Below are 21,864 nucleotides of genomic sequence, written 5' to 3' on the forward strand. Positions count from 1 at the left end.
GCGTGTGGGAATCCGAGTGAGGGAGACACGAGGGAGGGAAGGGGAGGTTCCAGGGACTGGGCCACAGCCCAGGCTTTGACATCACCTCATTTCCCTGTGTGGGGCTGAGCTGGGCAAACAGGCAGCCTGCACCATCCAGCCAGGGGAAGCAGGTAAATACTGCAGCCCAAAAGCATCAGAATGCCGCTGGGGGATTCCAGGATTCCACAGGCTGGCATTTTAGAATCCTGAAGAATTTTAGACTCTTCAAGGTCATGTGCTCACCTGGCCACTAGTTACGAACAATGCCTGCATGCAGGGCTCTATTTTAAACATGTGATACATGTTAACTCATTTAGGGAACACTGTAAGATAGGCACTACCATCCGTACTTTATAAATGAAGACACAGATATATGGTCAAGGTCACACAGCCAGAAAAGACAGGGTAGTTGGCATTTGAACCCAGTATTACCCCCGGGTGAAACTGCCTAACTGTAGCACAAAGGTTAAAAGTGCAGGCTCTGGTGGTCATACAGACTTCCTGGCTTGGGTTCTGGCTCCTCTACTATGGAGCAGTGTGGTCTTGATCCAGTTACCGCCTGTGCCTCAGTCTTCCTTCTCTCTACAATGGGGATAATAATAGCACCTCGCAGGACCAGGTCTGTCTCCAGGCCTGGCCTCCCTGGGTGCCTCTGCCCCCCTTCCCATGCTCTGTGATAAGAACTCTGGTTTCAAACCCTGGATTGTCTTGAATCAGGCCATGAAAGGCTCTAGTGGGCAGTGCCCCTCTAGGGTGTGATTGGTTGAAGGAAGATGCCCTCCTTCTAAGAATGACATTCTAATGGTGGAATTTCAGTCCTGCAGGAGGCTGATGGGAAAAATCAGATTCTCACCGAGGATTATAAGAAAATGCTGGTCAAGAGTATCTCTAAAAGAAAGCGTTCACTTGTTTGTACAGGGTTGAACTGGCTCTGAATTGGTGTTGCAGGATAAAAGGCTTTCACTTGGCATCCTGACTTCTTAGGCTTGGGGAATCTTCCTGTTTGTTGTTGTCACCCGCTCCCTCCGCCCCCAACGCAGGCTGTACTGGTTCCCAACACCACACCTGTGTTCACATGATACACTCTGGTGTCACTGGCCACAGTGCCTTGGAGTTTCATTATGAAGCAGTTTGTCTTTCACCAGCCCTCAGATCCAGCCAGCACTTCACAGTTTGCAGAGGAGGTGTCCTGTAGCGGAACTCAGGTGACCCTTCCAGTGAGAAGTGACTGAGAGAGCAGAAAGGGCTGAAAGACACAGGGTGACATCTACGTGTGTTGTTTCCCAGGGTGACCTTGGCCTGGCCGCTCTGCTCTGGCCTTGAATTTGTCATCTTTTGAACGTGGTGTCAAGTTACCACCCAGGGGTTGTGGAGGGAGGTGACATGATAGAGGGAAAAACGCTTTGTAAACCGGGATTATTTACAGGGCAGAACCCCAGGTGGCTCAGTGGTAAAGAATCCGCCTGCCAATGCAGGAGACGCAGCAGTCACAGGTTCGATCCCTGGGTCGGGAAGATCCCCTGGAAGAGGCAACCCACTCCAGTATTCTTATCTGTAAAATCCCATGGACAGAGGAGCCTGATGGGGTCGCAGAGTCGGACACTTCTGAGCACCCACCCTCCAGGGAAACACTACTATCATAATTTTATACAGGCTCAGACAAGGGAAGCTACACGCCCCTCCCAGAAAATGAATCCGCGGCCCAGAGGGGCTTCAGCCTGCCCTTTCTGGTCCTGGAGCGGGTCCACCGCGGCGGGAATAGGTCTCCTTGGTCGCAATCCAGCAGGAGCCTCTCGCGCCCCCTGGTGGCCATCGTAGCAAGCGCTTGGATAGGTGCTTTCTCATCTCTTAGGTCTTGCCAGAGTCCCGCAACCCCGTGAGGCTACCGGAAGAGGTTACCCTGCCTATTTCACAGGCGAGGAAACTGAGTCCGGGGACATCTCTCCAAAGATCTCCCCAGACTGAACCGGGGGCTGAACGCGGACCTGAACGCGCAGCCCCAGTCCCATTGTAGATGAATCTGGTCCTTAGGGCTTCCTGAGAAGCCTCCTGGTCACCCCAGCACTCTCCTTGTTTCCCCATCTTTTCTTTCCTCTCCACTACTCACCCCCTTTCCGCCTTTTCTCTCCTTAAAACAGGTCGGGAGCTGGGAGTGACAAGAGTAAGAAGCTCTGGGACAAGTAGGTGCTCTGTAAAATGGGTCTAATCTAACCTCTTTCACAGAGTCGTGGTGAAGTGGGGACACGTGTGTACAGCGCATTGGAAGTATTGGGTGATCCGCGGTTCCCACTCGCCTCCCACCTGCCTCTGACTTCTGCCTTCCACCCCTGCAAAGAGGGGTGAGCCTGAGGAGCAAGTTGCAGAGTCTACCATCTTGCAGCAGAGGGCGCGCTAACCACTGTTTTCTTCCCCGTTTACAGAATTCAGCGTCCCTGCAAGATCTCAACAACTGCCTCTGCAGGTCGGTAAAATATCACACCCATTTGACAGAAACTGAGACTCTCAAAGAAAGGATAAGCGGCCCAAGATCGCAGAGCCTGCAAAGAGCAGAGCCAGGGTTCAAACGAGGCCCCAAGTCAGTCCTGTTGAGTACCTGCTATATGTAGCTCACTCGGAGGTGTGGGTATCTGAGAACATGGTTTTTCAGCGTGATGGCTGGTGGTGGCTCAGACGGTAAAGAGTCTACCTGCAGTGTGGGAGACCCGGGTTCGAGTTCTGGGTCGGGAAGATCCCCTGGAGAAGGAAATGGCAAACCACGCCAGTATTCTTACCTGGAAAATCCCATGGACGGAGGAGCCTGGCAGCCTACAACACAGCCCATGGGGTCCCAAAGGGTCGGACACGACTGAGCGACTTCACTTTCACTTTCTTTCCTATTTCGCGGGGCGGAGCATGGTAAAGGCTCTGAGACACATCTGAGGTCCAGCAAGAGCACAAAGCAGACAGAGGCAGAGACTGGGGAGGCGGTGGCCCAAGGCGGGAATGAAAGGACGGAGTCCCAGGAGGGACTTAGTTATTTATTTTAATGGAGGCTGATTAGTTTACAATATTGTAGTGGGTTTTGCCATACATTGACATGAATCAGTCATGGGTGTACATGTGTTCCCCATCCTGAACCCCCCTCCTGCCTCCCTCCCCATCCCATCCTTCAGAGTCATCCCAGTGCACCAGCCCTGAGCACCCTGTCTCATGCATGGAACCTGAGCTGCTGATCTGTTTCACATATGATAATATACATGTTTCAATGCTATTCTCTCAAATCATCCCACCCTCGCCATCTCCCACAGAGTCCAAGAGACTGTTCTATACATCTGTGTCTCTTTTGTTGTCTCACATATAGAGTCATCGTTACCATCTTTCTAAATTCCATATATATGTGTTAGTATACTGTATTGGTGTTTTTCGTTCTGACTTACTTCATTCTGTATAATAGGTTCCAGTTTCATCCACCTCATTAGAACTGGTTCAAATGTATTCTTTTTAATGGCTGAGTAATATTCCATCATGTATACATACCACAGCTTCCCTATCCATTTGTCTGCCGATGGGCATCTAGGTTGCTTCTATGTCCTAGCTATTGTAAACAGTACTACGATGAACACTGGGGTACACATATCTCTTTCAATTCTGGCTTCCTTGGTGTGTATGCCCAGCAGTGGGATTACTGGGTCATATGTCAGTTCTATTTCCAGTTTTTTAAGGAATCTCCACACTGTTCTCCATAGTGGCTGTACTAGTTTGCATTCCCACCAACAGTGTAAGAGGGTTTCCTTTTTTCCACACCATCTCCAGCATTTATTGCTTGTAGACTTTTGGATAGCAGCCATCCTGACTGGCGTGTAATGGTACCTCATTGTGGTCTTGATTTGCATTTCTCTGATAATGAGTGATGTTGAGCATCTTTTATTCCAGAAAAATAAATGACCCAACCAAAAAATGGGCCAAAGAACTAAACAAACATTTCTCCAAAGAAGACAGGAGGGACTCTTGAGAAGCCTGCTGGCATTCTTCTGTCAGGGCAGGAAAAGCAGTTCAGGCAAAGAGATCAACATGTGCAAAGGCCCAGAGGCAAGTGAGCACTGACACATGGCTGGAGGTAAAACTAAGTGCTGTGCGCACACCACCCCCACACTGCGTCATCCTCCCCCGTCCCCTACCTGCGCCTCCATTCAGCTCCATCCTTCTACCACCTGGATACCCTGGCCACCATCCTCACTTCCTCTCTCTCATCCACATGCTATTGGCCCTGCCTCTGGGACAGAGGGCTTTCCTGATAGCTCAGTTGGTAAAGAATCTGTCTGCAATGCAGGAGACCCCGGTTCAATTCCTGGCTCAGGAAGATCTGCTGGAGAAGGGATAGGCTACCCACTCCAGTATTCTTGGGCTTCCTTTGTGGCTCAGCTGATAAAGAATCTGCCTGTAATGTGGGAGGCCTGGGTTCAATCCCCGGATTGGGAAGATCCTTTGGAGAAGAGAAAGGCTACCCACTCTAATATTCTGGCCTGGAGAATTCCACTCACTCCCACTACAACTCATCACTTTGGTCTGAGGCCCATAATGTCTATCCTTCTAAGTGGTCTCTGCTTCTACCCTTGCTGGCTACAGAGTCTTCCCAACCCAAATGCCAGGTTAGACCATGTCACTTCTCTCCTCAGAGCCCTGCAATGGTTCCCTTCCCTATCAGAGTAAAACTCAGGACTTAAAATGGCCTATAAAACCCTAGATAATCTGCCAAGCCTATCACTGCTCTGAGATAGCCTCCTGCCACACCTCCCCTCACTCATTCCACCCTCGTCATCCTGGCTGTATGCTTTTCTGGGAATACACAAGCACCCCAGGGCCTTTGCACCTGTTCGTCCTTCCACCTAGAAGGCTCTTTCTCCAGATATCTGCACAGCTCCCTCCCTTACTTCCTTCAAGTCTATATCAGATGTCAGCTTCACAATGAAGCCTTCTCTGGTGTGACATCCAAAACTGCAGGACCCCCTCCCCCGGGTGTCCCCTGCCCTCCTTTCCTAATTTACTCTTCTCCATAGTGCTCAGCACCATCGATTACACTACACATAATTTATGAGTCTCACCTCTTATCTGAATTCCTCCACTAGAACTCGAGCTCCTACAGGCTTGGGGCTTTGTTTTATTCGTTGTTGGATCTCCAGGGGTTAGACCTGGTCGGCTCTCAATTCGTATTTGGGGAATGGAGGGATGACTGTCAGCTCCAGAGGAGAGGGAGGCCGGAGAGGAAGCGCAGGCAGGAAACCTGGGGTCAGGCCAGGGGAGCCGGCATCTTTCAGAGGCCAATGGGGAGTCTCCAGGGGAGTTATGTGGGGAGTGACATTGGGGAGTGGGGTTGGATTTTCATTTTGTATCCATCCTCTGGGTTTGAGATCAGGTTGGAAGAAGCAAAAGGAGATGGTAGAAGTGAGGGGCAGTCACCAGACTCTAGCAGAAACCTAGGGCTATAAAGATTAAAATGAACACTTTTTAAAAGAGCTGCTGAAGGGATGGAGAGCGAGGGAATTTTCCAACTGATTTGAGGTGGTGAGCCCCAGGGGGTGGGGTCACCAGTCAACGCAGAGGAAAACAGGTCAAAAGAGGAGCCCAGTGCAAGGAGGGGGTGAGGCCTGAGTCCAGAGTGTCTCTGATGTCCCAGGCCTGGTGACAGGCATCAGAGGTGAGCTCTGGGTGATGGACGAATAAACTGGTCAGCCGGGCCCAGGAGGAAAGAGACCAGATAGAGAACCAGTGCCTCCTGGGGCTGGGTTGACAGACCCAGCCTCATGGGGTTGCTCAACCTGAGCCCTTCCCAGTTCACAGTTGAGGCCACTGCAGCTCAGAAGGGACCCTGGCTTGTCAGGAGACTGACTCCATGGCCCTGGCTTGGCCTGAAAGGAGCTGGTGACCTTGATCAAACCACTGCCCCTCCTGAGGACTTTCAGTTGGGACGCAGATGACTTAGGACTATAGAAAAAGTTTTTCCAGTCTTCCAGACCTCCCCAGCCCCTGCCTCTTCCAGCTCCTGCTTGGCAAATGTGGTGCCTCCAAATCACACTTGCAACTCATTAACTCACCTGCCTGGGGGAAATTCCTCGGTTTGGAGGTAGGAGGGAAGCTGGGCTTTGCTTCCCAGCCTGGAACCCCTTTAACCCCATAGGAATTGCAGAGGTCCTGATGAATCCCTTACACCTCCCCCAGCCAAATCCCCAAGGTACCCAGTGAAAGCTGGTGTGTGTGCATGTGTGAACATGCATGTGCCTGCACCTGTGCATCTTGGGGTCCCACAGAAAGGTCAAGGCCAAGGCAGAATTCAAACCTGCATCTATATCATAGCAGGAAATACAAGGCACACACAAGGAAGAGAGAAAGGAGTACAGGGTAGGGATCCAGGATCTGGTGATGGGGAAGGGAGAGGATCCACAAGATTCATGAGAAGAACCACAAGATCTGGCTCAGGTGGCTGAGAGAGGGCCCAGGAATAACCAGGATAGCTGACCTGTTTTGATTCATTCTCAGTCAACAAATATCTACTGAGCATCTTCCACAGGCCAGGCACTGTTTCTAAGCTTTAGATGAAGGAACTGTATAATTGTGTATATTGTGTGTATATAATAGTAAAGGAAAGAAGCAAGAAGATCCCTGCTCTCAGAGAGCTTACTGGTGAGTAGAAACATAATAAACAAACTCACAAATTTTTTAAAGGTGAAATATTAAATGATGACAGGTGTTATTCAAAAAGTAGAGCAGGGAGGAGGCTGGGAGTGCAGGATGCTGGGTGGAATAGTAGTTTTAACAGATTGGCTCAGGATGGAATCTTGAAGAAAGGTTCAGACAAAGATATGAGAAGCATAAGGAGTAGGAGTAAGCCTGGAGGAAAACTTCCAAGGATAGAAGACAGGAGTCAAGGCCCGTAGGAGGGCCGATTATAGCAGAGAGCAAGGGCAGGGATCCAGACCCACCCACACCATCCTCATTAGAGATTTCATTACTCAAAGTGACCTGGGAACCACTCAGGGTTTTGAGCCCAGGAGGGGTGTCACAGATCTGAGTTTGATCAGGCTCACTCTGTTCACTGGGCTTCCATGGTGGCTCAGACGGTAAAGAATGTGCCTGCAATGGAGACCCGAGTTTGATCTCTGGGTCAGGAAGATCCTCTGGAGAAGGGAATGGCCACCCACGCCAGTATTCTTGCCTGGAGTATTCCGTGGGTGAGTAGCCTGGTAGGCTACAAGTCCCTGGGTTTGCAAAGAGTCAGCACAACTGAGCGACTAACACTTTCCACCAAACTTTGAAGAGACGTCAGCGGACCCTGGCAGAAGCAGGGAGACGGGATGGTAGGTACGAGCTGGTCCAGGCCTATATGGGAGGATCCAAAGACGAGTCCAACCAGGCCTGAATGAAAACACTTTTATTTATATGAAAAATTTATTCTCTGTGATTTTACCTCTCTTAGACTCAGTTTCCACACCTGTTAAATGGGGACACTACCTGTAGCAAACACCTTGAGGATGTGAACTGCAGGGAGCCTGGCCTGGTAAATGGGACGCTCCTCGGGGAATGCTGTACCTACACAACTGACTGAGCCCCAGGACTTGGAACTCCTGCTTGTGGAGTGACCCTCGGAAGGTTACTTAACCTCTCTGGGCCAGTTTTCTCATCTGTGAATGGGGTATGACATTCTGGAAGCAGACATTTCTTTCATATCTGGAATACAAGAAGAGGCATGAAGCTCCCTGTCACAGGAGGTCTAGGAGCAGAGGCACCTACTAAAGGGGGGTTACCTCTACTAACAAAATCTAACAATCACTGCATACTTAAGAGATGCTGCCACTGGGCTCAGAAGTCTGCATTTATTGTTTGCTGCATTAACACTGAGCCTGCAGGTTCAGTGGGATCTCATAATGTCACCTGCTATCATCTCATTTAATGCTCAAAACTCAGCTCTCTAAGGTAGGGGCTGCTGCCTCTGTAATTCCCATTTAACAGATGAGGAAGCTGAGGCAGAGAGAGGTATGGTCACTCGTCCAAAGTCACTCAGCTGGTACCTGGTGGAACTCATGTGCAGATGACCTGAATTCAGAGTTCATGTTCTTTTGGTATAACCAAAACTCAGTGCATTACTTTGGGCCAGTCCTGGGCCCAATTTCCTCATCAGCACAAGAATATTTCCCAGCTGACAGCCAACAGTAATTGCCAGCCATGTGAAAGTGCCATCGTTGGCACGCTGGGCCCCAGGGACAGGAGCCCCAACAACACACAAAGGGCAGTAGAACCGCCCAGCTGGACCCAGGCAATCCACAGGATCATGAGAGATCATAAAATGGATTTATTTTCAGTCATTTGTTACACAGCGATCGAAAAAAACAAAACAGCGTTCAGCAGTATTTGTTGACTGCCTGTGTGTACCGGGCACTGGGCCAGGCACTTAGAAGAAGCCCATCATTGGTCTCCAGCTTCCAGGCCTGCTAGAAGACTTGAACTTCCACCCTCTGTAATCTGAACAGGGCCTGCAAGGGAGCATGCAGCCCCAGGTGCCGCCTCTCCAGAGATGCCACCAGCAGCGAAGATGAGGCTCTCATAACTGGGTGGAGGCAAGGGGGGCTCAGTCCCAGGCAGGGCATCCCCCGAGGCACTGTGCTCCATGTCTTCCTCCACAGGGGACGCAGGTGGTGTCGAGAGTCCCCCAGCCAGTGGGCAGTGCACAGCCTCCTCGTAAGTGGGGATGGTAACCACCTTCGGGGTCCTAGAGGAACTGAAGAGAGGCTATCAGCAGGGCTGGGGTAAAACCCAATGCACACCAGGGAGGAGGGGAGGGAGGCTATGGGCTTCCCTGGCCCCACAGACACAGCGGGAACATGACAGCCACCAGCGCCTGGCCCCATCAGTTCCTTGACTTTACTCTCCCTCCCTTGTAGTCAGATCTCCATTCCATTAGTTCTCCACCTGGCCTCATCGCATCCTCTGTCTCCTCAATTCTCTCTGCAGGGAAAGTCCTTCCCACCTCCCTCACACCTTCCCTGCTTCCCTATCAGTTCCCACCTGTCCTTGGAGTCTCCTCTGGGGAACTCTGCTGACCTCCCGTCACCAAGCTCCCACTCCCTGCTCTAGGCCCCCACAGGACTCTTCCCTCCGTCACTGCGTTGACCCCACCTGGTGGTCCCCTAGGGCAGGGACTGACTTTAAGTGTCCAGGGATTGATACTGGGGATGGCGGGGGGGCGGGGGGGGGGGTTTGTTTGTTGAAAAACTAAATGATGATCCATGGGGAGAAAGGCTTCCATTTTACTGTAATCTCTCTTACAAGGTCTGGAGTTGCAGCTGCTCAGGGCAAGATAGGAGACCTCAATTCCCCTGCCCATCTGAATGCTTGAGGCCCTGATATGGTAAGTCTGCTAAGTGACTGCCTCTGCTTGCATACCTCCAGAGACAGGGAGCCCACTATCTACTCAGACAACCACATCTATCTCTGAGCAGCTTGGCTTTCTTGTGACTTTCCCCCTCGTCCCCTAGATGAACCACCCTGGAGGGACTTGAGATCCCTCCAGGCTCTTCTGACCAGGCTCTGCCCTCTAGATTCCAAGAATAGGTCACTTGCATCCCAGTCACACCAGAGCTGATGGAAATGAGGCTGACCCTCTGACCTCTCAGGGCCCTGGAGAATCATCTGTAGGGAGTCAGTACTCCTTCCCTGCCCAGGACCTTGGGGGTAGGAATGTCACTGATCCTATGTCTGGGGTGCTTCTGCTTCGGGAAGATACTGCCACATACAGGGGCTGACAGGTGATTCCGGAGGTCCCTTCCCACCCCAAGCATCTCTAGGATTGATTATGAGTCACAGCGTTGGCCAATTCAGCTCCCTGCCCAGCCACATTCTCAGTGGGAGATCGTGGGTCGGTGTTAGGGAAATTAAATGAATAGTCTTGTTCAGGCTTCAGAGACAAAGCAGAGCAGGCCTCTGACCTTGCTTCTAACCTACCTGGACACTGCCCTGACTGTGAATGACTGCTGGGAGCGCAAGACCTGCAGCAGCATAGATGGGGGAGAAATCTTGAGATTGTTGAGACGCTCGAGGGGGCCTGGCCAACCAAGCCCCAGGCTGAACCACATTTCAAGTTTCACAAGACAAAATAAACAGCATTAACATGAAGTCAGAGCTGCAATTTGGTCACAGATTGATGATGATATCAGTTTACCACCATCCAGGGATTATAAATGGGACTTCAAACTGCACTCTTTGAAGTCTCACCCACAGAGCCGACGCGCTGCCTGGGACCCTTTCCCAACTGGGACTCTAGATGTGCTGTGACACGGGACTTCCCAGCGCTGTTCAAGTCTGGATGTTGGTCAAAACCCAATTTGGTGATGCAGTCTCTGGTCTATTTCTCTTTCCTGTTAATGTTAGTATGCTGAAAATAAGTTAGGTAATTCTCTAATATATATCTGTATTATTTATTTGTATGTAACGAGTGGCTTATTTTGTTAACAAATCCTTTGAACCTGAGATGAAAGTGAAAACTTTTGCAAACAGTCAAGTCACTCTATTAACCTGAGCCCCAGTTTCCCCATCTGTAAACGGGGACGGGACAATACAGGCACCGACCTCACAGGACCATGTGAAGGTTAAATGAGATAATACGGGGGCACTCTGGTCAAGGAAGCTGATAAGGGGTCCCACCCGCCTCTGACTCACAGTGTCATCTGAAGTGAGGGCAGACAAAGAATATTGCTCCTGAAGGCAGGTAAGCTAGGTTCAATTGCTATGTGACCTAGGCTATGTTCATACCCAATCTGACCCCCTTTTTCCTCATTTGTAAAATGAGGATAACCATTTCTACTTTATAGATTCAGAGAAAGGGAAAATGGAAAACGCTTTGACAACACTCAGGAAAATATGGATGATTAGGCTTCCAGAAGCCCACATCTCCTGCCCTGCTCACCTCCTAGCCATGCCCCAGCCACTCCCTACTTCTCCAAGCCCGGGAGACATGAGGCAGGCTTTGGGTACCCCTGGCACTGCTTCAGCAGGCAACAGCTGGCAGGGCAGGGCATAGCTGCCAGGTGAGACCAGCCCACAGCAGGAAGTTTGCTTAGAGGGCAGAGCTGCAGTAGCCCTCACACCATCCCACCTAGCCAGCTGGGCCCACCCAGCCCCAAGTCACCATAGTCATGGTCCCGAAAGCCGGAAACTTGGTAAACATGAGGCCCAAGGCAGGGGGACCACATCGCACACTTGAGGGGCAGACCCATTCATGGCGTATTCTGGACGTAGCTCCCTGCAGCTGGGTGTGGCGGGCAGGCCGCTGTGGTCCCCGTGCTCAGGAAGCTTCACTGAGCCTGGTGGCGACAGACAATCTGAGCCTAGCATCAGCTTCTCCACCATTCAGCAGAGTCAGACAACCATCTATAGTCAGGAAAGGGGAAAGGGACCAGGGGTGAAGCACTATTTGCTCCTACACTCAAGCTCTCTAATCTCATTTCACACTTGTGACAAGCCTGGTCAGTCATTGCACAGGTAAACTAGGGCCATACATCGACCAAGCAGCAAAGCCCCAGCCAACGCCAACCATCACACCTCCCCTACCCGATCCCTAATCTCTCCATGCCTCAGCTTTCTCATCTGTAAAATGGACCTTACATTGCCTTTTAAGCAGGGAGGCTTAAATCAGTGGGCATGAAAGTACATCATCAAATGAAAGCAAAGGAAGAGGATTGAGTTTTGCAGTAACTACACCTCCCCATCTATCATCTCATTTGAGCCTAACGGCAATCCTAGGGAAAATCCCAGGATTGACGGGAAAAACTAGATATGGCTCAGAGAGTCTAAGTAACAGGCTCAAGAACACACAGCTTAGGAAAGAGTAGACACTGACAGTCTTATGTCCGAGTAGACCCATGTTTTTTTCTGCTGTTCTCACTGTGGTTGGGGGTGGGGGATCTCAGAGGCCTCCCACCCAGGCACTTCATGTAGGGCTGACATTTCATATGGGGGCCCCTGAGAGTAGGGGTTTTGTCTATTTCGTCCACTGCTTCATTATCAGTGCCTGCAGAATTAGGTACTCAGTAAATGTGGGTGAAATGTATGAAAGAATAAGCAGATGAATAAATGAGGAAACTGAGGCCCCAAGAGGGAAATGGGCCCACCCAAGTCATCAGCCTAGATGGTCTTTGTCTCTAACCTGGAGTTACCCACAGAGAGCAAGGCGCCTGGAGGCAGGGACAGCTAGGTGACCTTCCCATGGGACCCAGATGCTGGGCTTTCAGTAGGAGGGCCAGGACAGCTCAGCCCCAGGGAAAAGACAGAGCCATTAGCAGAAGCAGCCTCCCCAACATGAAGCCACTCCGGCTCTGAGTCTAAGACAGGGTCTCTGAACTTGATGGGCCATGAGTACCCTATAGTGGGTGAGTTCCTCCCTGGCCCAGCTGGGAAAGAAGGCTGGGTTCCCCCGCCTGACATGCAGCTGTGGCCCAGACCCTGTTGGGTCAACACGACTGTGTGTATTGACAACACCCACTCTCTGTGCTCAGGTCGCTGGGCAGGGAAGGACAGGTGCCCTGAGGCATGATCTGGTTCCAACCAATAACTCACTGTGTGACCAGGGGGGTCACTGGTCTCTCTGAGACCCAGGGTTCTCATCTGAGAAGGGAAGAGGCCCCAAGGTCCTGCCCTTCCCTCTAAAGTCAAACCAAGGCCTGACCACTGGACTAAGGGACTTCCGCTGAACACTCTATTGTCTGTGACCTCAGGGAGCCACAGGCCAGTAGCAGGGACTAATCGGTTACCTTCCTTAACTCAGGATGCATTTCCTCTCTAACTCAGAGAAGAGGAGTGCCCAGGTCCCAGGCCAACTCATGGATATCTGGTCTAGCCCTTCGTGCATGCAAATCCAGTGCTTACAGAGTGGTGTAGGGGAGCGCACACCTCACAGCCAGCAGGCTCTGCCACTTTCTAGCCGTATAACCCTCACACTCTTTTTCTGTAAACAGTAATTCTTACCTTGCAGGTGGGCTGGACTGGGGAACGTGCATGCAGGCCCCTGATATAGGCAGGTGCAGCAGACACTTGGTGAAAGAGTAAGTACATAACAAGAACATGTATGATACATGCATTCTCAACAGGGCAAAAATTGGTTCTGGGAATCTTGCTGATACTGTGTTTATGTATAAAGCACAGATATACATGCAGACCATGTATACAGACCAGATACACAGTATATCTGTGGTATTAACATTCCATGAGGGAGGATTAAGGGAAAAAAGGCCTAAACAGTCTCCTGGGAGGGAGTGATTTAAAAAAACATGAGAAATATTATGTAAATGTAAGATTTTTTTCTCCATTCCCTACCTCATCCCTGGGCTTTTGCACATACTCTTCTGCCTGCTTAAGACACCTCTCTCCACCTTATCCACTTGAGGAAAAGTTGACATTTGTTGTGCACCTACCATGTGCCAGGCTTTGGGGTGAGTTCTTCATATACGTCATCTCAGGTAAGTACTATGAGCTGACTCACTGAAAAAGACCCTGATGCTGGGAAAGATAGAGGGCAGGAGGAGAAGGGGGAGCCAGAGGATGAGGTGTTTGGATGGCATAGCATCACTGACTCAATGAACATGAGTTTGAAAAAACTCCAGGAGATAGTGAAGGACAGGGAAGCCTGGTGTGCTGCAGTCCATGGGGTCACAAAGAGTCAGACAGGACTTAGGGACTCAACACCATGCAACTACATTACATTACATTATAGGCATTTGCTACAATTGTCATCTTATGACTCCTGTTTTATTTCTGATGAGATGTTGAGGGTTAGTGGGGTTGCATAATCTCCTGAAGTCCCATAGCTAGTGAGTAACAGAACCAGGAGAGGATCACTATGGGTCTGACTCCTGTGGGTAAGTTCTTAACCCCTACACTACTCTGCCCAATAACATGCTAATCTCTACTGCCACTTCCTCCAGGAAGCCTTCCTGGATTTTTCCATGGTCCCATAGGACCACGTCTGCCCTCTTTCACAGCTTTAACTACTCCGATTTGTCAAAGCCTGCCTCTGTCAAGGGACTTAAAACCCTTTCAGGAGTGCTGATCAGCCTCCAGGACCCCAAAGCATAGGTAAACCTAGACCAGAGGAGAAACCCCATGGGAGCTTGTTGAGTAAATGCCTGATGGTGTGACCAGGCCCTACCTGTGGCCCCCATTCCCTGCAGCTGCATCTGACCTGCAGCTCTCCTTCTCTGAGGACTCCACAGTGAGGTAGTACAGGTCCCTGGAGAGGTGGTAAGGGTCCCAGCGAGGCAGCTTCTGGGTGCTGGCCTTGACCGACCACAGCAGGCCGAACAGCAGCAGCAGCCCACCCGCGCCGCAGCAGAAGAGGCTGACCGGCCTGAGCAGGGCACCGGGGGCCGCGGGCTCGGGGCGTCCAGCGGGTGGGGCTGACCGGCCGGGCGGCGGGCCTGCGTCTCCTTCACTCCACCAGGCGAAGCAGACAGTCCCAGCCACCAGCACCACCGTGCCACCGACCATCATGCAGTAGCGTAGGGTGGAGGCCACGCGGGCCCTGTCACAAGTCTGGGCAGAAAAGGAGAGAAAAGAAGAAGCGAGCCCTGTGAGAGGCCTGCTGGGTACCACGCGTGGGTTTTAGTCCTGCCTGAGATCACTGCGCAATCTCGGAGGGGTCGTTTGACCCCTCTGTGCCTCTGTTTCCTCATCTGTGGAATGGAGGTGATGCTCCCAACTCTCCAGGGCTGCTCTGAAGGCCACGGGTCATGTGTCCCAAGGTCCTGGCACCACACCTGGGACCTGGCAGGACTCAGTAAGTGTGGCTCCTTCCTGCCTGGCCTCCCCCCAGGACTCAGAGGCCTCATCTGCCTGGTGTGTGAGACTCCCCTCCGTGTCTCCTGCAGGCTGGAGTGAACCCTGGAGGGAGGAGAGTGAACCCTGTGGGGTCCGCCAGGCCTGCCAGGAGAGGGGCTTGCTGTTTATGCATTGTCTCACTTCACCCAGGTCACAGTCTCGAAAGAGTGATGCTCTTATCTCCATTTGATAGGCTTCCCCAGTGGCTCAGTTGGTAAAGAATTCGCCTGCAATGCAGGAGACCTGGGTTCGATCCCTGGGTTGGGAAGAGACCCTAGAGAAGGAAATAGCAACCCATTCCAATATTCTTGCCTGGAAGAGGAGCCTGGTGGGCTACAGTCCATGAAGTTGTAAAAGAGTAGGATTTGACTTAGTGACTAAACAATAGCTACAACAAATCTCCATTTGACAGAGGAAGACAGTGAAACCGGGGGCGGGTACAGGCGCCAGGGGGAAAGAGCATTGAGAAGCCTGGAGCTGAAATTCACAACACAAAGCAAAATTTCACCCAAAAAGATGTTTACTGTGGCCTTATTTTTTAACCGTCATAATCTGGAAAGAGCCTAAATGTCCAACTCTAGGAAAAGAGTGAATAAACCATGGCATAAAATCTAGATGGAATATTCATGACTAATTTAAAAAAAAAATCAAGCTCAGCACAGATATTTAACAACAGGGGGAAATTCTTATGATATCTGACTTTTTCCAACTTAGTTGCCAAATTAAGCATATGGTGTTATTTCAATGAGGAAAAACAAAATGCCCAGGGGGGTGGAAAAAAACACCTGGGAGGAACCCTGGCTCCAGATTATACAGACAGGAAGGGATTTCTCCAAAACCAACATCCAGGTCATTGTACACGCTGTTCCCTCTCCCTGGTAACTTGCTATCATCAATGTCCTCTCCACGCTCAGCTTGACTCTCACCGGAGAAGCCTTCAAAGGGGACACTTTAAACTCAGAGTCCCCTGGGCCTTCGTTGACCAAGCTGGTATCTGTCTGTCTGACTTCTCTTCGTGTCTTGTCCTCACCAGACAGCAAGCTCCCTGAGGCGGGTCTGCACCCGCCTTGTTTACACATCTATCCCCCAGTGCCTTGCACATAGTAGCTGCTCCACAAACAGGTGTTGAAGAGATTCTCCTAAATGAGAAACAGTGTTGCTGAATAAACCTTGTTGGGTGAAAAGCCCCTCTCCTAGCTGGGAGGGATTGGGAGAGGGGAGGGAATACAGGACGCCAGCTGCTGCAGCACCCAGCCTTGGAGTCTGGTTTTGGTCCCTACTCTAGCTGCGTCCTGGGATAAGCCTCCCAACTGTGCCTGACCTGTCTCCACACAGAGGGCATCCATACAGAGGGCATGCTCTCCAGGAAAACTTACAGAGTCCCCCTCTCCTCTTCCACAAGTTGAGCCAGTGAAGGAGAGGGCCGGGGACTCGTAGACCTCAGAAAGACTAATGGTCAGCCTTCCAAATGGGGCTTGCCCAGCCTAACAGGGTACATTTGAAGGACGCTGTGCTGTGCAATCATTCAAAGACACACTCCTCGGGGAGCTGAAGAGCATGGCAAAGTGTTCCAGATCTAGTAGGTGAGACTTTAGATTTCAAAAGGGCATGTTTCCAGATGTGATTAAAAACGTGTGTATGCATGTATACGGAATCTAGAAAAATGGTACTGAAGAATTTATTTACAGGACAACAATGGAGAAACATAGAGAATAGACTTATGGACGTGGGGAGAGGGGAGGAGAGGGTGAGATGTGTGGAAAGAGTGACATGAAAACTTACATTACCATATGTAAAATAGATAGCCAACAGGAATTTGCTGTGTGGCTCAGGAAACTCAACAGGGGCTCAGAATCAACCTAGAGGGGTGGGATGGGGAGGGAGATGGGAGGGAGGTTCAAAAGGGAGGGGATATACGTATACCTGTGACTGATTCATGTTGAGGTTTGACAGAAAACAGCAAAATTCTGTAAAGCAATTATCCCTCAATTAAAAAATAAATAAAATTTTTTTAAAAACTGTGTATGTGTATGTGTGTACGTGAGTGAGAAAGAGAAAATGTATACATTAAATGAGGTGCTCGAGGAGTAAACCCCAATCTTTCTGAGCCTCCAGGCCACCAGAAGCATACAGAAACATGCCATTTGTAAATTACCTTTGGTTCTCTTCCTATGAATCTGTCAATGGGGCAAGTACCTCCTGTCTCCAGCTCAAGGCATTTTCTCTGGGGGAGAAAAAGAACCTTACTACACTCTCTCCAAAGACAGCGAGGAGAGGCTGTCAGAAGGAAAAACTGGAAGAAAAAAAACCCCAGCAAATCAGTAACAGTAACCCCTCGCCTATATATTGGCACTTGACAGTTCCCCTTCACACCTGGCATCTCATCTGACCACAATTGAGGCAGATGGGCAGGGCAGGGAAAGAAATTCTTGTTTTGCAAATGACTAGACTGAGTCCACCCTTATGGCAGATGACACCACCCTTATGGCAGAAAGCAAAGAACTAAAGAGCCTGTTGATGAAAGTGAAAGAGGAGAGCGAAAAAGTTGGCTTAAAATTCAACATTCAGAAAACGAAGATCATGGCATCTGGTCCCATCACTTCATGGCAAATAGATGGGGAAACAGTGACAGACTTTATTTTGGGGGGCTCCAAAATCACTGCAGATGGTGACTGCAGCCATGAAATTAAAAGATGCTTGCTCCTTGGAAGAAAAGTTATGACCAACCTAGACAGCATACTAAAAAACACAGACATTACTTTGCCAACAAAAGTCCATCTAGTCAAAGCTATGATTTTTCCAGTAGTCATGTAGGGATGTGAGAGTTGGAATATAAAGAAAGCTGAGTACTGAAGAATTGATGCTTTTGAACTGTGGTGTTGGAAAAGACTCTTGAGAGTCCCTTGCAGAGCAAGCAGATCCAACCAGTCCATCCTAAGAAAATCAATCCTGAATATTCATTGGAAGGATTGATGCTGAAGCTGAAACTCCAATCCTTTGGCCACCTGATGTGAAGAACTGACTCATTGGAAAAGACCCTGATGCTGGGAAAGATTGAAGGCGGGAGGAAAAGGGGACAACAGAGGATGAGATGGTTGGAGGCCATCACTGACTCAATGGACATGAGTTTGCGCAACCTCCAGGAGTTGGTGATGGACAGGGAGGCCTGGTGTGCTGCAGTCCATGGGGTCGCAAAGAGTCAGACGTGACTGAGCGACTGAACTGAGACTGAGTCCAGGAAGGCGAGAGACTTTGCCAAAGCGGCAGACAGCTTGTGTGTCAACCCTTAAGGTAACTTAGAATGCTTTTTTTTTCATTTATTTTTATTAGTTGGAGGCTAATTACTTTACAATATTGTAGTGGGTTTTGCCATACATTGACATGAATCAGCCATGGAATTACATATTTTCCCCATCCCGACCCCCCCTCCCACCTCCCTCTCCACCCGATCCCTCTGGGTTTCCCAGTGCACCAGGCCCGAGCACTTGTCTCATGCATCCAACCTGGGCTGGTGATCTGTTTCACCCTTGATAATATACATGTTTTGATGCTGTTCTCTCGAAACATCCCACCCTCGCCTTCTCCCACAGAGTCCAAAATTCTGTTCTGTACATCTGGGTCTCTTTTTCTGTTTTGCATATAGGGTTATCATTACCATCTTTCTAAATCCCATATATATGTGTTACTATACTGTATTGGTCTTTATCTTTCTGGCTTACTTCACTCTGTATGATGGGCTTTTACGATGCTTTTAAATTTCTATAAAAGCAATAGTTCCTCATTGTGGAGGAAAGGAGGAAGCCACATAAGAGAATAAAAATGCAAACATTATTAATGCTGCCCGTCAGAGATGAGCATGATCCACAGTGGATGCTTCCTTTTGGGTGCTCCTCCCTTGGCCTGCATACCTGATGATAGTGGCAGCTGGTATGTACTGGGCATTTACAGGGACTGGGAACCACACCCAGAAACTTACAGGTGTCCCCCATCTTAATCCTTGCAACAGCACTAGGTCCCGAAGACACTGGAGTTGCAACGGGGACAGCTTGCCTGAGGTCAATGCCAAATCTGAACCCAGGTCTACTCTGACTCCCTGGGGGCTCAGGGAGCCCCCATGTCCATAGTGAAGAATCTGCCTGCAATGCAGAATACCGGGGTTTGCTCCCTGGGCTGGGAAGATCCCCTGGAGAAGGAAACGGCTACTCACTCCAGTATTCTTGCCTGGAGAATTCCATGGACAGAGGAGCCTGGTGGGCTACAATCCATGGGGTTGCAAAGAGTCACACACAACTGAGCAACTAACACACACACACAGGAGTCTAATTCAAATACCTGTGAGTGCACAGCTAGATGAAGTGAAGTCGCTCAGTCATGTCTGACTCTTTGCGACCCCATGGACTGTAGCCTACCAGGATCCTCTCCATTGTATTCTCCAGGCAAGAATACTGGAGTGGGTTGCCATTTCCTTCTCCAGGGGATCTTCCCGACCCAGGGATCAAACCCGGGTCTCCCGCATTGTAGGCAGACGCTTTACCGTCTGAGCTACCAGGGAAGCCCATAATAATCTGATGGATTACCAGCAGGATGTCCTCACCCAAGTTTCCCCTGGTCCATTTCAGAGAGGTGGTCTTCAGGCAGTTTACTCACCCTTCACAGGAATGCACCCTGGACCCTGATGGGGGTGGGGGGTGGGGAAGGAAGGAAGGGGTCCCTGCCCTGGAGGGCATGACCCCAGTCCAGCACCAGAGAAGTGCCATTCCCAATCCAGCACTCAGGCTGCCAGGCTGGCCCCCTCCTTCAGCTCCCTCCTATTCCAATCCATGCCCCCAAGTTCCTGCCAGCTGGGGTCCTGTACACCTACTGCTCCCTCCGCCTGGGGAGCCCTCTGTCCCCACCCAGGGTCCTCATTTCACAACCCGCTTTGAGACCCATGCCAAACAGCACATCCTCGCAGAAGTCTTTCTGCTGCTACCACCCCTACCTCCCACCAGCTAGAGTTATCACTCCCTCTATCAGTTCAGTCACTCAGTCGTGTCCGACTCTTTGCGACCTCATGGACTGCAGCATGCCAGGCTTCCCTGTTCATCACCAACTCCCAGAGCTTACTCAAACTCATATCCATTGAGTCGGTGATGCCATCCAACCATCTCATCCTCTGTCATCCCCTTCTCCTCCTGCCTTCAATCTTTCCCAGCTTCAGAGTCTTTTCCAGTGAGTCAGTTCTTTGCATCAGGTGGCCAAAGGATTGGAGTTTCAGCTTCAGCATCAGTCCTTCCAATGAATATTCAGGACTGATCTCCTTTAGGATGGACTGGCTTGATTTCCTTGCTGTCCAAGGGACTCTCAAGAGTCTTTTCCAACACCACAGTTCAAAGGCATCAATTCTTCGGTCTCAGTTTTCTTTATGGTGCAACTCTCACATCCATACACGACTATTGAAAAAACATAGTTTTGACTAGACGGACCTTTGTTGGTAAATAATGTCCCTTTGACTATGGCCGCTCTGTTTGCTCTGTGACCTTGATCAGGCTGCTCAACATCTCTGAGCTCAAATTACTGCCTCCCAGGGAGGAGCAAGTTGTGAAGATGAAATGGGAGGCTGGCAAGCAGTGACACAGCTGGACAGAGGAGGAACCCTGGCTCCGACACTGGGTAAGTTGCCTAGATTCTCCATGCCTCAGTTTCCTCCCTTGTGAAATGGGCACAATAGTATTCTATTGTCCCCGCTACCCACAAGAGAACTTTAGGTGCCAGTTTTCTGTAAAGAACTAAACCATCTGAACAAGAGTGTTCCGAACTATCCTCACCGTAACCCCGGGGCAAACTGAGTCTCCAAGCGCCAGGCCAAGGCCACCCTGCGAGTTACAACACAGTTAGGAGGAGACTTGGGTGTCCAGACTCTGCGCACTAAACCACTGAGGTCAAGGTGAAGGGAAGGGGACCGGGCGGGGTTGGCTTAGGAGGAGCCGAGCTGCTCCTGAAGACGGGGCGGGGGCAGGGATGGGGAGGGTGGCCGGGGCGGGGGCTGGTTAAGTTTATACCCACCTTGGGCGCAGCCATCGCGCCGTAGAGTCAGGCGTGGTCCCGGCGCGGGGAGCCCGACGAATCCACCGGGAGTGAAGACATGGTGGCTGTCGTGCCCGAGGGCAGCGCGAACCTGGGAAAGGCGGTCCCTCCGGCCTGCTGGGGGCGCCTAGCGTTAGGGGCGGCCCTGGCGACCGTCCTCCAGCCCTGCTCTCCACGCCCCCGCAGAAACGCTAACGTCCGGCTGCGGGTCGAGTCCAAGGGTCTAGTCCGCCGCCGCCGTCCGTCCCGTCCCGGTTCCAGTGGGAGCGGTGCCAAACCCCCTTCACCGCGCAAGGGCTCGGCCTCCGGGTGGGGGCGTTGACAGGCGCACGGAGCCCCGCTTAGCTGTCGACTCCGGTGATGATCACCCCCGCCCCCTCTCCGGGCTCGGCCGACGGCTGCGGGGAACCTGCACTCGGGCTCCGGGGCGCGGCCCGCCCCACCTCTCCTCGGATCCGCGTCCTCGGGGCCGGCCGCCGGACGGGCGGAGACTCCCGGGTGGAGCGGCTCCGGGTGGCTCCAGGTGCCGCGCCCGACCTTAAAGAAACAGCGAGACGGCTGGCTGGGGTTGGGGTTTCCCAGCGAAGTGGGTGGGGGCAGCGGCAAGGCCGCTCTTAACCGCTACCTCCCTGAACTGTCTGCAATCCGCGGTGCTCGGGGGCCATCCCGGCCCTACTGCCCCACGAAGCGGGCTTGGGAACGGGACACGAAACTCCTCCAAGAGCCATTGCGCTCAGTCTGAAAGGGCTGTGGCATCCTGAGCAAGCCACAGGTCCTTCGAACCCTCCCATCCCCAGGAGATAAGCGTTCTCAGAAATAACTGCCTGACTTTAAGAGCTTCCCCAGTCTCTACAGGAATCAAGTCACCGCCCCAGCCGGTGAGAGGCCATGAGAGTGGAGTTGGAGAACAAGACCTCCCACCTACTGTGTGACCTAACT

The 21,864-nt window shown here is 51.2% G+C and overlaps 1 protein-coding gene across 6 annotated transcripts; it reads right to left on the reverse strand.

Moving 5' to 3' along the window:
- Positions 1 to 5,412: 5,412 nt before the first annotated feature.
- Positions 5,413 to 21,495, reverse strand: TMEM61 (transmembrane protein 61). 6 transcript variants are annotated; one of them, XM_065912205.1, is made up of 4 exons: positions 20,905 to 21,495; positions 17,015 to 17,083; positions 14,225 to 14,574; positions 5,413 to 8,761 (listed from the first exon to the last, which is right to left on the reverse strand). In XM_065912205.1, the coding sequence occupies exons 1-4, from the start codon at positions 20,917 to 20,919 to the stop codon at positions 8,458 to 8,460; spliced, it is 738 nt and encodes a 245-aa protein (XP_065768277.1). In that variant the 5' UTR covers positions 20,920 to 21,495; the 3' UTR covers positions 5,413 to 8,457. The 6 variants fall into 6 exon arrangements, with proteins under 6 accessions (XP_065768277.1, XP_065768263.1, XP_065768268.1 ...); XM_065912191.1 differs by having other exon boundaries at positions 14,192 to 14,574; positions 20,905 to 21,494; XM_065912196.1 differs by having other exon boundaries at positions 5,413 to 8,770; positions 20,905 to 21,491.
- Between the last annotated feature and the right edge of the window lie 369 nt (positions 21,496 to 21,864).

Source organism: Muntiacus reevesi, chromosome 1 (assembly GCF_963930625.1).
Source record: "Muntiacus reevesi chromosome 1, mMunRee1.1, whole genome shotgun sequence".
Lineage (NCBI taxonomy): Eukaryota > Metazoa > Chordata > Mammalia > Artiodactyla > Cervidae > Muntiacus > Muntiacus reevesi.